This window comes from Paramisgurnus dabryanus, chromosome 6, assembly GCF_030506205.2.
Source record: "Paramisgurnus dabryanus chromosome 6, PD_genome_1.1, whole genome shotgun sequence".
Classification (NCBI taxonomy): domain Eukaryota; kingdom Metazoa; phylum Chordata; class Actinopteri; order Cypriniformes; family Cobitidae; genus Paramisgurnus; species Paramisgurnus dabryanus.
Genome location: NC_133342.1, coordinates 21,847,264 through 21,859,563, shown reverse-complemented (window position 1 = coordinate 21,859,563; position 12,300 = coordinate 21,847,264). Strand labels below are relative to the sequence as shown.

General features: G+C 37.3%; 1 protein-coding gene across 1 annotated transcript; it reads left to right on the top strand.

Moving 5' to 3' along the window:
- The first annotated feature begins 4,574 nt into the window (after positions 1-4,574).
- grk7a (G protein-coupled receptor kinase 7a) lies at positions 4,575-11,546 on the top strand. The gene is made up of 4 exons (XM_065275380.1): positions 4,575-5,171; positions 5,315-5,752; positions 9,609-9,889; positions 11,213-11,546. Exons 1-4 carry the CDS (start codon positions 4,575-4,577, stop codon positions 11,544-11,546), a joined length of 1,650 nt encoding a protein of 549 aa, XP_065131452.1.
- Positions 11,547-12,300: the final 754 nt, after the last annotated feature.

The window sequence follows — 12,300 nt, the reverse complement described above, 5'->3', positions numbered from 1 at the left end:
GCCCATGCCTACAAAGCAGTAGAGTATTACTTTTAAAATGCCCCATGTGCTGAGAGATCATTTGGTTCATATCATTATCTCATTTTTGATTGAGGTGGCATTTAGAGACTTGAGGTCCTCAGTTGTTCCAGTTGTATCTTGTAATTTGTGTGAGTGACCCGCTGATCTCCTCTGTACTTTTCTGTAAGTTGAAAAGCAACTAGGGGATTGTTGGTGATTGTCTCCCTTCCCCACCTCCATAATCCTTCTCTGTCAAAGGAGGTGATCTTTACTGTAGGTGAGACAAGGCAATCCTTTTGCCATAAAGGACAGAGATATCAAATTAAGATCCAATGTCTGTGAATTAACATTTCTGAGTGTTGTTATTACACATTTGTTTGTTTGTTTACAATTGTTTACACAGTTGTTTTTTAACTAAAATGTATATACATAAAACTTAAATAAAAAATAGTTGTAGTAGTTCTTGCAATATGCAAATTCAAATTGCAAATGTATTTTTAATTTCCCACACTAACTTTGAACCTTCATCTGGCAACTTTTTAATGTTAATGTATCTGTTTTCTGTATGCTTGGCTGCTAATCAACATGACCTAAAAGTTTGGTTGATTAACTTTATCTCAGTGTACATGAATGACACCCTTCTCCCTCTTAGATTTTCTGTATTAGGCTCTTTAGGTGTAGATTAGTGTAACTTTAAAAGACTAAATTAGTTTACACTCGTTCATAGCCTTTTAGATACAGAGATTCCACAACTCATCAAAAGAACAGTGAACTTATTACTAGCTTGATCTCATGGGAATTTGTTACAAATTATTTGTACATACAAGTTCACTGCTTTGTATGAATTCGTACAAACTAAATAGTACAAAAATGTACGATTATTAAAGAAAACAATGATGATACCCCAACCATAAACCCAACTTCACAGGGGCAAAAGCAAAAACATGCAAATTATGTTGTATGTCCGACTCCGAATTCATATGAATTAACGTCATAAAGTACGTACAAATTGCAACGAGACTGTTTTGCATATTTTAAACTTAACACAGTAATTAAACTCAAGTTTTTAATTATGACAGCCAGGCTAAAACTATTTACACACAATTTATTATATTATATAATACTATTTATAACACACTCGTTCTAAAAAAGACACTAACAATACTGTGCAAAGCCTCTAGACACATAAGATACTTCACTAAAAAGAAGAAAAATTGAATTTTTTAATTAACATGCCTTATGTGTCAGTAGAAAATATGTAAATTTCCTTATGAACGTTAAGAGACAGACAAAATCCATTAGAACAAGGGCAACATCTCCAAGATGTTTGGAACAACGGACCTGGAAATGACAGTATAGTCTTCCATATGTCTTTTCAAATATAGACATTAGAAATGATGTGAGGGACTGTATTTGGATTAAAATCCTTCTTACTGGTCCCCCGGACAAAATTAAGGGAAACATATAGCAGAACTCATTTAGCAGACTGTTAATTAGAAGAATTGGTGTAAAAAAATCTTGTCAAACTAGGGCTAAAATGAGCCACATTGCAGTAAAAGGTCCAGTAGGGTGCATGTAATAGACCCATGAATAAGACAAGTTCACGATAGCTTCTTAACCTCAAATTACCTCTGTTCAACCCTAATCTTTATGTGATTCAAATATATGCATTACACATAACAGTGCACAGGCCAACATCTTTCTAAGGTAAGAGATTATTAGAATATTTTTAAGAAATCATTTCATATTGTTAATTTCTTTTAGAAATTCAAAACTAAGAAATCTATGATTGGGCTACATCATCTTTATTCGCATTATTTTACATTAATCATTTACCTGTACTTGTTTTATAAATATAAGACATAAAATGTAAAATAAATCTTATAAGATTATAATCTTTAATCTTAAAAGCAAACCTAGAAGAAAGAAAAATCACAGCAATTGATTGAATTAAGAGCAAATACATTTTGCTCATGTGTTTCATGTATTTCTCCTGAGAAACTGACAAAGCCACAATAAAACACACAATATTTTTCTGTTGTCTGACTTTTAGTTGACACACTTTTGACATATTCTGAGACCAGTGTTTCAACCTTTGGCATAAATTGTTATATAAATAACAGTCACAATTTAACTACATGCTAAAAGAAACTGATATTATTACAGTTAATGGCAATAAACTGCAACTTTTAAAATGACTATTGCTAAAGTACAATGACTAAACACTGTCAGAAAAAAGGTAAAAAAAAATGTACAAAACTGTACCTTTAAAGAGTAACTAAACCCTAAACCAACTTTTTTAAGTTAATGATCTGTAAGAATGGGACTTTATTAGTGCTGTTCATTGATTTTAGTAAGTTTTTTGACATTTGGATTAGGGTTGTTGCGGTGACAGAATTTTCCCACCGGTTAATCAGTGCGTGACAAACCCGGTTATACCGGTTTCACCGGGTGGGAGGGGCTTATAAATGCACAGAAGTGCGCATTTTACTTTCACTTTTGAATTAGATGCAACTGTTGTTTAAATCCAGCGCTTGCGTACGCTGCGTTAAATCGCGTATGAATTTGCATGCAAATGTGAGTGCAACAGCTGGTTTAAGTGCTTGAGTCAATGTGCGGAGGTACTTCTGACAGAAACCCGCCAGTCCCAAGCAGAGCAACCGGCTATTCCTCCATAAAGCGCTGCTTGAATGATGGGTTTATTATTATTCTTAATGAAAAACACAACAACAAAACAATCTCGCCTATATTAAACATCATATATGTATCTTATAACAAAACGAGTAAGCACGCGGCTTCTGCCATCGTCTGCTCGCCGCAGTCTGACAGGAATGAAATCTGACACCCGCAGCCGCTGCTCTGTCATGACGCGCGTTCAGCTCCGCTGGATTCAGCCAACAGACACATTCAGTTGTAAGTGTTTGCTCTCTATAACCAAACTAAATGATTTAATTACAAGAAAATATCAAAACGACGGTGAAAGACGGTGTCGCGGTGGGCAAGTGATCTAACCGGTGAGAGGCTGAACCACCGGTAATCACCGTTTCACCGACTATCGCAATAAGCCTAATTTGGATATAAAGTGTTTCAATACTATAATACAGTGGTTTTCAAACTGGGGGCCGGGGCCCCCTGGGGGGCCGCGAGGTGGTGCCAGGGGGGCCCCAGTTTTATGACATTTTATGAAATACGTTAATTTATCATGAATTCTGTGTAATTAAACCTAAAAAAAATAAGGCTACTAACCAAAAGCACTACTTTTTTGTATAATTTAATGTTTTTTTTATTAAAATGTTGAGTTTTAGAACAGTTTTTTGTCACAAATTTTCTTTGGGGGGCCGCAAAGGAATGCACCGTACACAAGGGGGGCCACAAGCTGAAAAAGTTTTGGAACCACTGCTATAATATATGGTGTAAAAACGTCTGAGTGCTGCCCTCTTCAGGTTGAACGGTTCCTACTGCAGTTGAATTTTCCTATTGGATGTTGGGTCCAAAAAATGACTCGTGACGTAAGCAGGTTCAAGATCACCAAGCCCTAGTCACGATTTCACCACACACTTGGTATGAGCTTAGTTCATCCCCTCTATCTCCGTTGGGATCTGCCCACTTTTCTTGCATTTTTCAAATATTGCCAGTGGGTGGAGTCAGGCTCTGACCAGGGGTTTAGTTACGCTTTAAGGTCACTGGGGTGGTACCTTTATAGGTATACAACAAATTGAAATGTTGCCCCTTTTGGGGTACAATATTATACCCCAAGGACCTATTGTGTACTTGAACAATTTTGTACCAGTTCAGTTTTTGTGTGGGGGGGGGGTACTAACCAGTTAACTGTACCTTTAAAGGTAGATAAGATACAGTAATATACCCAAAAAAGTATGACATTGTATTATGTTTAGTATACCTGTAAAGGTACAAAACCAACCTAGGGTACCACCCCAGCGACAATTTTTTTTACAGTTTTGTACCTTAATTTCTGACAGCAAGATCAATCTAGTTAAAATTAGAAATTCTTCAAAATTAGAATTTTGGCAAATCAAATTTAAATATTACGTATCATTGATAATGTCAGCAGCCGTTTAATCCATTCTTTGGTATGTAGTTGTCTGTTGGCCTATGAAAACCAGATGAAAGTTTGCATCCTGGCTGGTCTCAGCATCTTCTACACTACATGCTAGGCTGTTGGCTTCCACATTTTTGCTCTTCTCATCGTATCACCTTATATCATTGAACAAAAGCCATTAGCTACTGTTCTACATCAGCCTAAATATAGCCAGCCCTAAAGCTTCTTAGCGGGAGAACCTTCTTATAAGTTCCTTTCCTTGAATAGTAGCTGAGTATAGATCACACAAATATACTTAAGTGAAAATCCCTTGCAGGTATTTAATTCTAAATAAGTAATTACTAGGTTGTCACTGGGTCTTGGTCTGCGGGTGCGTAAGTGGCTCATTTGTGTCTCGGCTTTGAAAAGAGTTGCACACAAACGCACCGACCGCTGGTAGTAGCACCAACCTGATAACCAGAAGTCAGAGAGGTTTTCATTTCTCAGGAACAAGTTACCCAACGCAGCCGCCAAAATGTGTGACATGGGTGGACTGGATAACTTGGTGGCCAACACGGCCTACCTGAAAGCCCAAGGGGGAGATGACAAGGAAATGAAGAAACGTCGGCGAAGTCTGGCTCTGCCCAAGCCGGAGCAATGCGCAGAAATCAAATCAAACCTGGACAAGGACTTTGACTCCCTTTGCGAAAAACAGCCTATAGGAAGGAAGTTTTTTCGCCAGTATCTCGATCAAGCTGAACCCGAGTGCAATGCTGCTGCTGAATTTCTGGATGATCTGACTGACTGGGAATTGTCAGAGGCTGCTGCCAAAGACAAGGCCCGTACAAATATCATTAATAAATTCTGCAAAGATGGGTCAAAGACCTCACTAACCTACCTGACTGGAGATGTAGCGACCAAGTGCAAGGCAGTTACAGAGAAAGATTTTGAGGAGGTGATGGGACAGGTTAAGGCAGCCACCAAAGAGTTTCTCAAAGGCAAACCGTTTACTGATTACCAAGCAAGCTCATTCTTCGACAAGTTTCTGCAGTGGAAAGTATATGAGAAACAGCCCATCACTGAAAAATACTTTTATGAGTTCAGGACACTTGGAAAGGGTGGATTTGGAGAGGTAGGTTCTTTTCATAAAGTGAAACAAAATATTGAAATGGCATAAAACCTAAACCTGATGATAAAGATGAGTACATACAAAAATACCTGATATGTAATCCCTCCAACCTTTTAACTAACCATGTTTATTGCATTCACTTCAAGGTATGCGCAGTGCAGGTGAAGCACACAGGTCAAATGTATGCCTGCAAGAAACTGTGCAAGAAGCGACTAAAGAAGAAACACGGTGAGAAAATGGCCCTATTGGAAAAGAAGATTTTAGAGAAGGTCAACAGCCTCTTCATTGTCACCCTGGCTTATGCTTATGACACCAAGACCCACCTCTGCATGGTCATGACCTTGATGAATGGAGGTGATCTCAAGTATCACATCTACAACATTGGAGAGAAGGGAATCGAAATGGATCGGATCGTCTATTACACAGCTCAGATTTGTACCGGGATTCTTCACCTACACGCCATGGACATTGTGTATCGTGACATGAAGCCTGAGAATGTGCTCTTGGATAGTCAGGGTCAATGCCGTCTTTCAGATCTCGGTCTTGCTGTGGAGATTCCAGTTGGAAAATCCATCACCCAAAAGGTAAGTTCAAAGTTAATAAAAATCCAAAGAACAGAATAAGTGCATAATTTACATGAGCAAACTGAAAGCGTTAATTGTAGGGACAACAGTGATGAAATATTTACATGTATTCAGTAAATGTATGCTTTTATTCAAAGGAGAAATGAGAAGTATCATAAACAATAACAGTGCTATCTAAAAAACATGACCATCTGAAAGTTCAGCTATGGGTGAATTGTTTCTCATGATCCTAAAGGCTACTGATATGAGTCCCAAACTTAAATGTTTCTATGTAGTTAAAATAAATTATTTATTGTACATATTACTTTTACCATTTCATTACAAAGCTTAAATTTTATTCAAATTTTCTGGACACGACGTGGACTGATCAATTAAGAAAAAACAGCCAATAAGTGGCCAAATGTGAACCTTGTTTACAAAACACTTAATTAAAATGATAAAAGCATCCCACAGTGATACCTCAAGCTGTTTAAAAAAATGTCACAACATTCATAGTTTCATTTGTGTTATATACATGTTAACGATATGCAAAAAGTACAAACCCCAAAGTAAACAATGAAGTTATCGTCTCCAACGTAAATGACTACGACAAACACAGGGATTGTAGGCCACAGTTTACTTCCTGGGATTGGTGATGTAGACAAGACCGACATTATCATCATTTCTCCCACTTTCGACTTACAGCCTGTAAGTTAACTCCTGATAGCATTGCATTGTGAGCAAATCTTTCAAACATGGTAAGGAGCGTCACATTACCGGCTGACGTCAGAGGTGTTCAGGCCAATCACAACGTACAGATTAGCTGGCCAATCGGGGACACAGATCAGTACAAAATCAGTGCATTTCATGAAGAGAGTGAAAACTGGAGCTACAAAAATGTACTTAATGTGGAAAATGTTTTTCAAACACTAAACCACACAAACACATTGCATTACCAAATACACTAAATAACGTTGTTTTTAGCAATGAAATAGGTGCTCTTTAATAAAAAATGTAATAAAATAAAATAAATTATGAAAGAATAAATAATCCTAAAGTTTTTTTGAATGGGGCATATGATGGCAGGTCAATAGTACAATCTGTAGATGTTCTAAAAGAGGTGAAGAGACTTAAGATTTTTTTTTACTATGACTAACCTTGGATTGTTCATCTTTTACATGGTAAAAGGGGATTACTTTAGTGTTAGCATTGCATTCTGTACCTGTTATATTATTCTGGGTGATCCTGAGTACAGCTACACTGAAAAAGACCAATAGACACCATACAGTACATGTAAGGATAAAATAGCCACAGTGTCCTTACCTGCACCTTTCATTGTTGGGCCGTAGATAATTGGGGTTGAGAGAGTGCATTGATCCGTTAAAGTCATACTGTCATCCTATTGTAATGACTCAAAAATTGTTGTACTAACCCTTTATACACTCTAAAAAAACAAACGGTGCTATATAGCACCAAAACAATTGCTTTGGATCGTAACGATAGAAGAACCATTTTAGTGCCATATAGCACCGGTGAAGAACCAGTGAAGCACCAGTGAAGCACCAGTGAAGCACCAGTGTAGAACCATATAGGGGCCATATAGCACCACATATGGTTCTACATAGCACTATATGGTTCTACACAGGTGCTTCACTGGTGCTTCACTGGTGCTTCACTGGTTCTTCACCGGTGCTATATGGCACTAAAAATGGTTCTTCTATCGTTACGATCCAAAGCAACTGTTTTGGTGCTATATAGCACCGTTTGTTTTTTAGAGTGTATATTAACATGTTCAACACTATTTAATGTGTCATTAGTGATGGTAAACAGACTAAAAAGCTTTTGATAATATCAAGCTTCCAACATATCCAATACAGGAAGTGTTTTGATGAATAAATTAAAATGAATATGCAAATGATTAGGGCAATATTTAGATTATTATATAAATTAGGTCTTAAAAGTTTTCATGATAAAAATCACATTTACACGATAGGCCTTAGTATTATAACAGATGGAAATCCAACCACATATTTCAAGGTGCACATTTGGCCTAAAGGAGTGTGTATACTTCTCATGACCTGCTCATTTCTGATGTATAATCAAATGTCAAAATGAAACAGCGTTCATGTGTGGCCCTAAGCCTATTGTGGAGTCCTCAGTGCAGGTTGAAGCCCAAGCTGAACCACCAGGGGTTTTGTTGGCTTTACACTCCTGATCCTCTTAGAAAGAATTACCCAAATCCGTCTCTGATCAGACTACCACATACAGATGGAAGCGAAACATTTTGTATGCGTTGCATGAGTGTTGATATGTTTGATTTCCCTTTGTCCTGATCCCTATATTGGCTTTTATAAATAGAACCTTTATTCCTCTAATTTTCCAACATTTAAATGCCACGACCTGGCAGTTTGATCTGTATAAACAGACTTTATAAACAGTTATAACCTCAATAAATCTTAAATTGATATGTCGACATTACAATGCGTTTAATATGCTAGCATTCCAAATAACAGCATGTTAGCACAAAGACAAAGCATCTTATGAAGCAATCCCTATCAATTTCTATTTGCAGATCTCTGCATTTATGCTCAATATTGACTGAATTTAAGCCAAATAAAAAAACAGTGTCTAATAAATGACAATAACCTGCTTGGTTTTATGACCAAAATATAAAATTTGTGCCTATTCAATATTTTTTGTGCTATTTTAATTTATTTGAATTAAATGAGATAGATATATATAAAACCGTTGTGTGATTTTTTAAAAATAAACAAATATACTGAGGTGGGTGTTAAATGAGGCATATAAGCATTAGTGAATGAATTCAGGTGAAAGTATACGCAGGCTAAGAATGGCTATCTTGACTGTCACATAAGTAGACAGTCAAGTTCATCACAGTGGATCGGCACATGACTTCTGACAGGTAATGAAGATTAGGATTAAGCCTCGTTTATCTGGCAAAGAGCAGAGCTGAGGTAAGAGGAACAGATAGGGTAGTGCACTGCACTTACATAAAATGTACTATAAAGGGTAACCTACTGCAGTACTGTAAGTATCTGTTACACAAACCCTTTCATACAATCCAGGCTAAAGTCTGACTGGAAGCATCAAAGTTGGAGTTTTACATTGATTTCAGTCTTTAATATAGTCTTACACCATTAATATTGAAGATATCAAGGTTATATTTTAACAGAATATTCTTTATATTATGTAGTATAATATAAATGTGACTTTAGCTGGGTTTTCACAGACTGGGTCACATCTATCAACTTAGCTGGTAAAGCCTCGCAGTAGCAAAGCAAAGGACATGGGTTTGATCCCCAGGGGACACACATACTAATAAAATGTATGGCTTGAATGCACTGAGGTTCACTGGTATGGATATATGCATTTTAAAGACGTGGTTTTTATGATCCCATTTTTCAAACTTTAGTGTGTAATGTTACTGTTAGAACATGAATAATACGTGCTTAATTATAAAGCTCAAAGTGAAATGCCAAGCGATATATTTCATATATATATATATTTTCCCGATATTCTAAGTTTTTGACTAACCTCCTCCCAACAGGAATATGCCAGTTAACCCAAGCTGCTGTTGAATCACAACACACTAAACATGCTACAGAATCAGAAGTCATTATGTATTTCTGAAGTAGGGACTTCATAGAACAAATAAGACATCAGCCCATTTTTAGGACAGTGAAAATAGCGGTATAAACATTAGTAAATTGTGTAAAAATGTGTAGTTTGTTTACACACGAAACATGAATACATGTTATATTGCGCACTGTAAACACAATCAAAAACACAGGAAAAATGGGACTTTTAATGTTGTCATTTAGCTTTCCCTTCAGACCCTTTGTTTCTTTATTCATAGGCTGGAACCGGCGCATACATGGCACCTGAAATCCTCACTGAAACCCCATACAGGACATCAGTGGATTGGTGGGCTCTGGGCTGCAGTATCTACGAAATGGTGGTTGGCTACACCCCCTTTAAAGGTCCCGAAGTCAAGAAGGAGAAAGTGGACAAGGAGGAAGTACAGAGGCGCATCATCGGTGAGGAGCCCAAGTATGAACACAAGAACTTTGATACCAGCACAATAGAGATCATCAAGCTGTTCCTTAAAAAGAAGATCGATGAACGTCTTGGATGCAAGTAAGTCGTACTATACTACTTAACATCCTTACCATTTAGTTTGATTGATATGTGGATCATAACCTGTATAAAATCATTTATTGTAACATTCTAAGTCAACTTCACCTGTCAGAACTATTGTAGAAAAATTGTATCACTAAGCAAAGATGAGGATTGAGAAACAAACTCTCAATCAATTTTTTATGGCAAGATTACAAGCATAATTTGCTTTGTAGTAACATTTACGCTTTTTTCAATGCAACATACAATAAGGAGGGAGGCAATAATATAAGAAGTGCAATACAAAGTAACAATGTTTAAACAACTATTAGAGACAAATACTGCCAGACAGTGGCGGTCAGTGTCTTCTTTTTTTTGAGGGCGCCTGATGTGAAGTTCGTCACAACATGTATGTAGCCCGTCATGTGTGTGGTTCATAATTTCAAAATATGTGTTCTGCGCGTCGAGTGATCCTATGTGCATCACGTGTCTTGTCAAAATAAGTGCCTGCTGCAGACGCGTCTAAAGGGTTTATGATAAGAGAGACGCTCGCATTTGCCAGATACTCGTATAATCTCATGGCGTAATCAGAGTTTACTGTTAAGGGAGTGTCTTGTGTGTATTTTGTAAACATGAGCGTCTCTTTTATCATAAACGGTTTTGACGCGTGTGCAGCAGGCACTTATTTTGACAAAACACGTCATGCGCATGGTTCACATGACGCAACAAACACATATTTTGAAAAAAAAAGCAACACACATGACACAAATTTGCGCCCCTTGGATGAGAAGTCACAAGCCGCCACTGCTGCAAGAAAAAAATGTCAAAAAATGATTTCTATAGCTGTCACTGGGGTGGTACCCTTTTAAAAATTCACATTTGTACCTAAAAAGTTCATATTACTGCCTCAAAGATACATATTGGTACCAAATGTATGTACTGTGTACTTGTATTTGGTACATGTTAGGACCTTTTTAAAGGGTACTGCCCCAGTGACATCTTTAAACCACTGTTTGACTTTTTACCGGAAGTATTTGTCTCTAATATTGTAGTAAACATGGTAACTTTATATTGCACTGCTTATAATATTGCCTTATATATTCTTATATTATAGCCTACTTATATTATTGACATTTTTTTCTGACAGTGTATACTGAAGGAGTAGAGAGAAATATTAAGGTACATTTATTCTGAGAGTGTTCAGAATGAGCTTTCAACATGTTCCTATTAAACATTCCCAGATACATTTTTACCTCCGTTTAGTTGCCCTAACATGATAGGAATTTTTCAAAAAGCATAAGATATGTCAACAGGATATGTATAAATATGATTCTGATTCTGTAGGGGTGATGATCCCAGGAAGCACGAGTGGTTCAAGTCTATCAACTTTGCTCGTTTGGAGGCGGGCCTTATCGATCCACCATGGGTACCCAAACCCAATGTTGTCTATGCAAAGGATACGAGTGACATTGCAGAGTTCTCTGAAATTAAAGGTATTGAGTTCGATGCTAAGGATGACAAATTTTTCAAGGAGTTCGGCACAGGCGCTGTACCTATTGCCTGGCAGAACGAGATGATTGACACTGGACTCTTCGATGAGCTCAATGACCCCAACCGGAAAGAATCATCTGCTGGCTTGGACGGCGATAAGAAATCAGGTACCTGCACGCTTTTGTGAATGAACAATCCCGCCATCCTTTGAGTGGCATCACAAATATTATTGACACGGTGCTCTGCGTCTGAGTTAAGCGTGGCTGGAAAGAAATGGCAGAGAGAGAAGACTTTAGCATAGAAGGAGATTCTTATTGTTTCAGTTGCAGAGACGAATGGTCTGAGAAACACCCTAGACCGTTTATGATGTGCTGGACTGAGCTTTGGACCAGACTGGGATGTGGGTATCCATCCTTTTTTCTGCACTTTCTTTATGTTCTATGTAGTAGTCAACCTCTTATCCCACAGTGAATACAAGTAAAATTACATTTCTACACTAGATGAGTAGTAGAAAACTACACTCCACATAAACAGACTTACAGGATATACGGATGTACTGTAACTAACAACTTACTGTAATGTTAAATGAGGCAGAGATGTCTGGATATATAAAGTTGAGTCATTATCAGTAAGAAGTGGCTTGCTCTCCAAACACCTCTGTTCTTGCCAAAGCACAGTTTATTTTTGGATTAGTTCAAGGTGTACTAGCACACAACTTGCACCTAGACGTACTCCTGTAAGACTATAAGAGGCTATGACCCAGCCCAGGTGAATTTTCCTCAACTTATTGTCAGGGAGACGGATTTGAATCTGTTCAAATAAGTGGAGAATATAACAACATTAGTATCTTAAAACAAAATTAAGTTATTAAAAGTATTTATTTAACATGCAGATGTGATGGAATATATAAACTGCGAACGATGGGTATTCCAATTTTGCAG

Excerpts from the sequence above, each read along its gene's own strand:
- grk7a (XM_065275380.1), top strand. The coding sequence starts at position 4,575 with ATGTGTGACATGGGTGGACTGGATAACTTGGTGGCCAACACGGCCTAC. Across the intron at positions 5,172-5,314 it reads GAAAGGGTGGATTTGGAGAG|GTATGCGCAGTGCAGGTGAA; the intron begins GTAGGTTCTTTT and ends ATTCACTTCAAG. Across the intron at positions 5,753-9,608 it reads GAAAATCCATCACCCAAAAG|GCTGGAACCGGCGCATACAT; the intron begins GTAAGTTCAAAG and ends CTTTATTCATAG.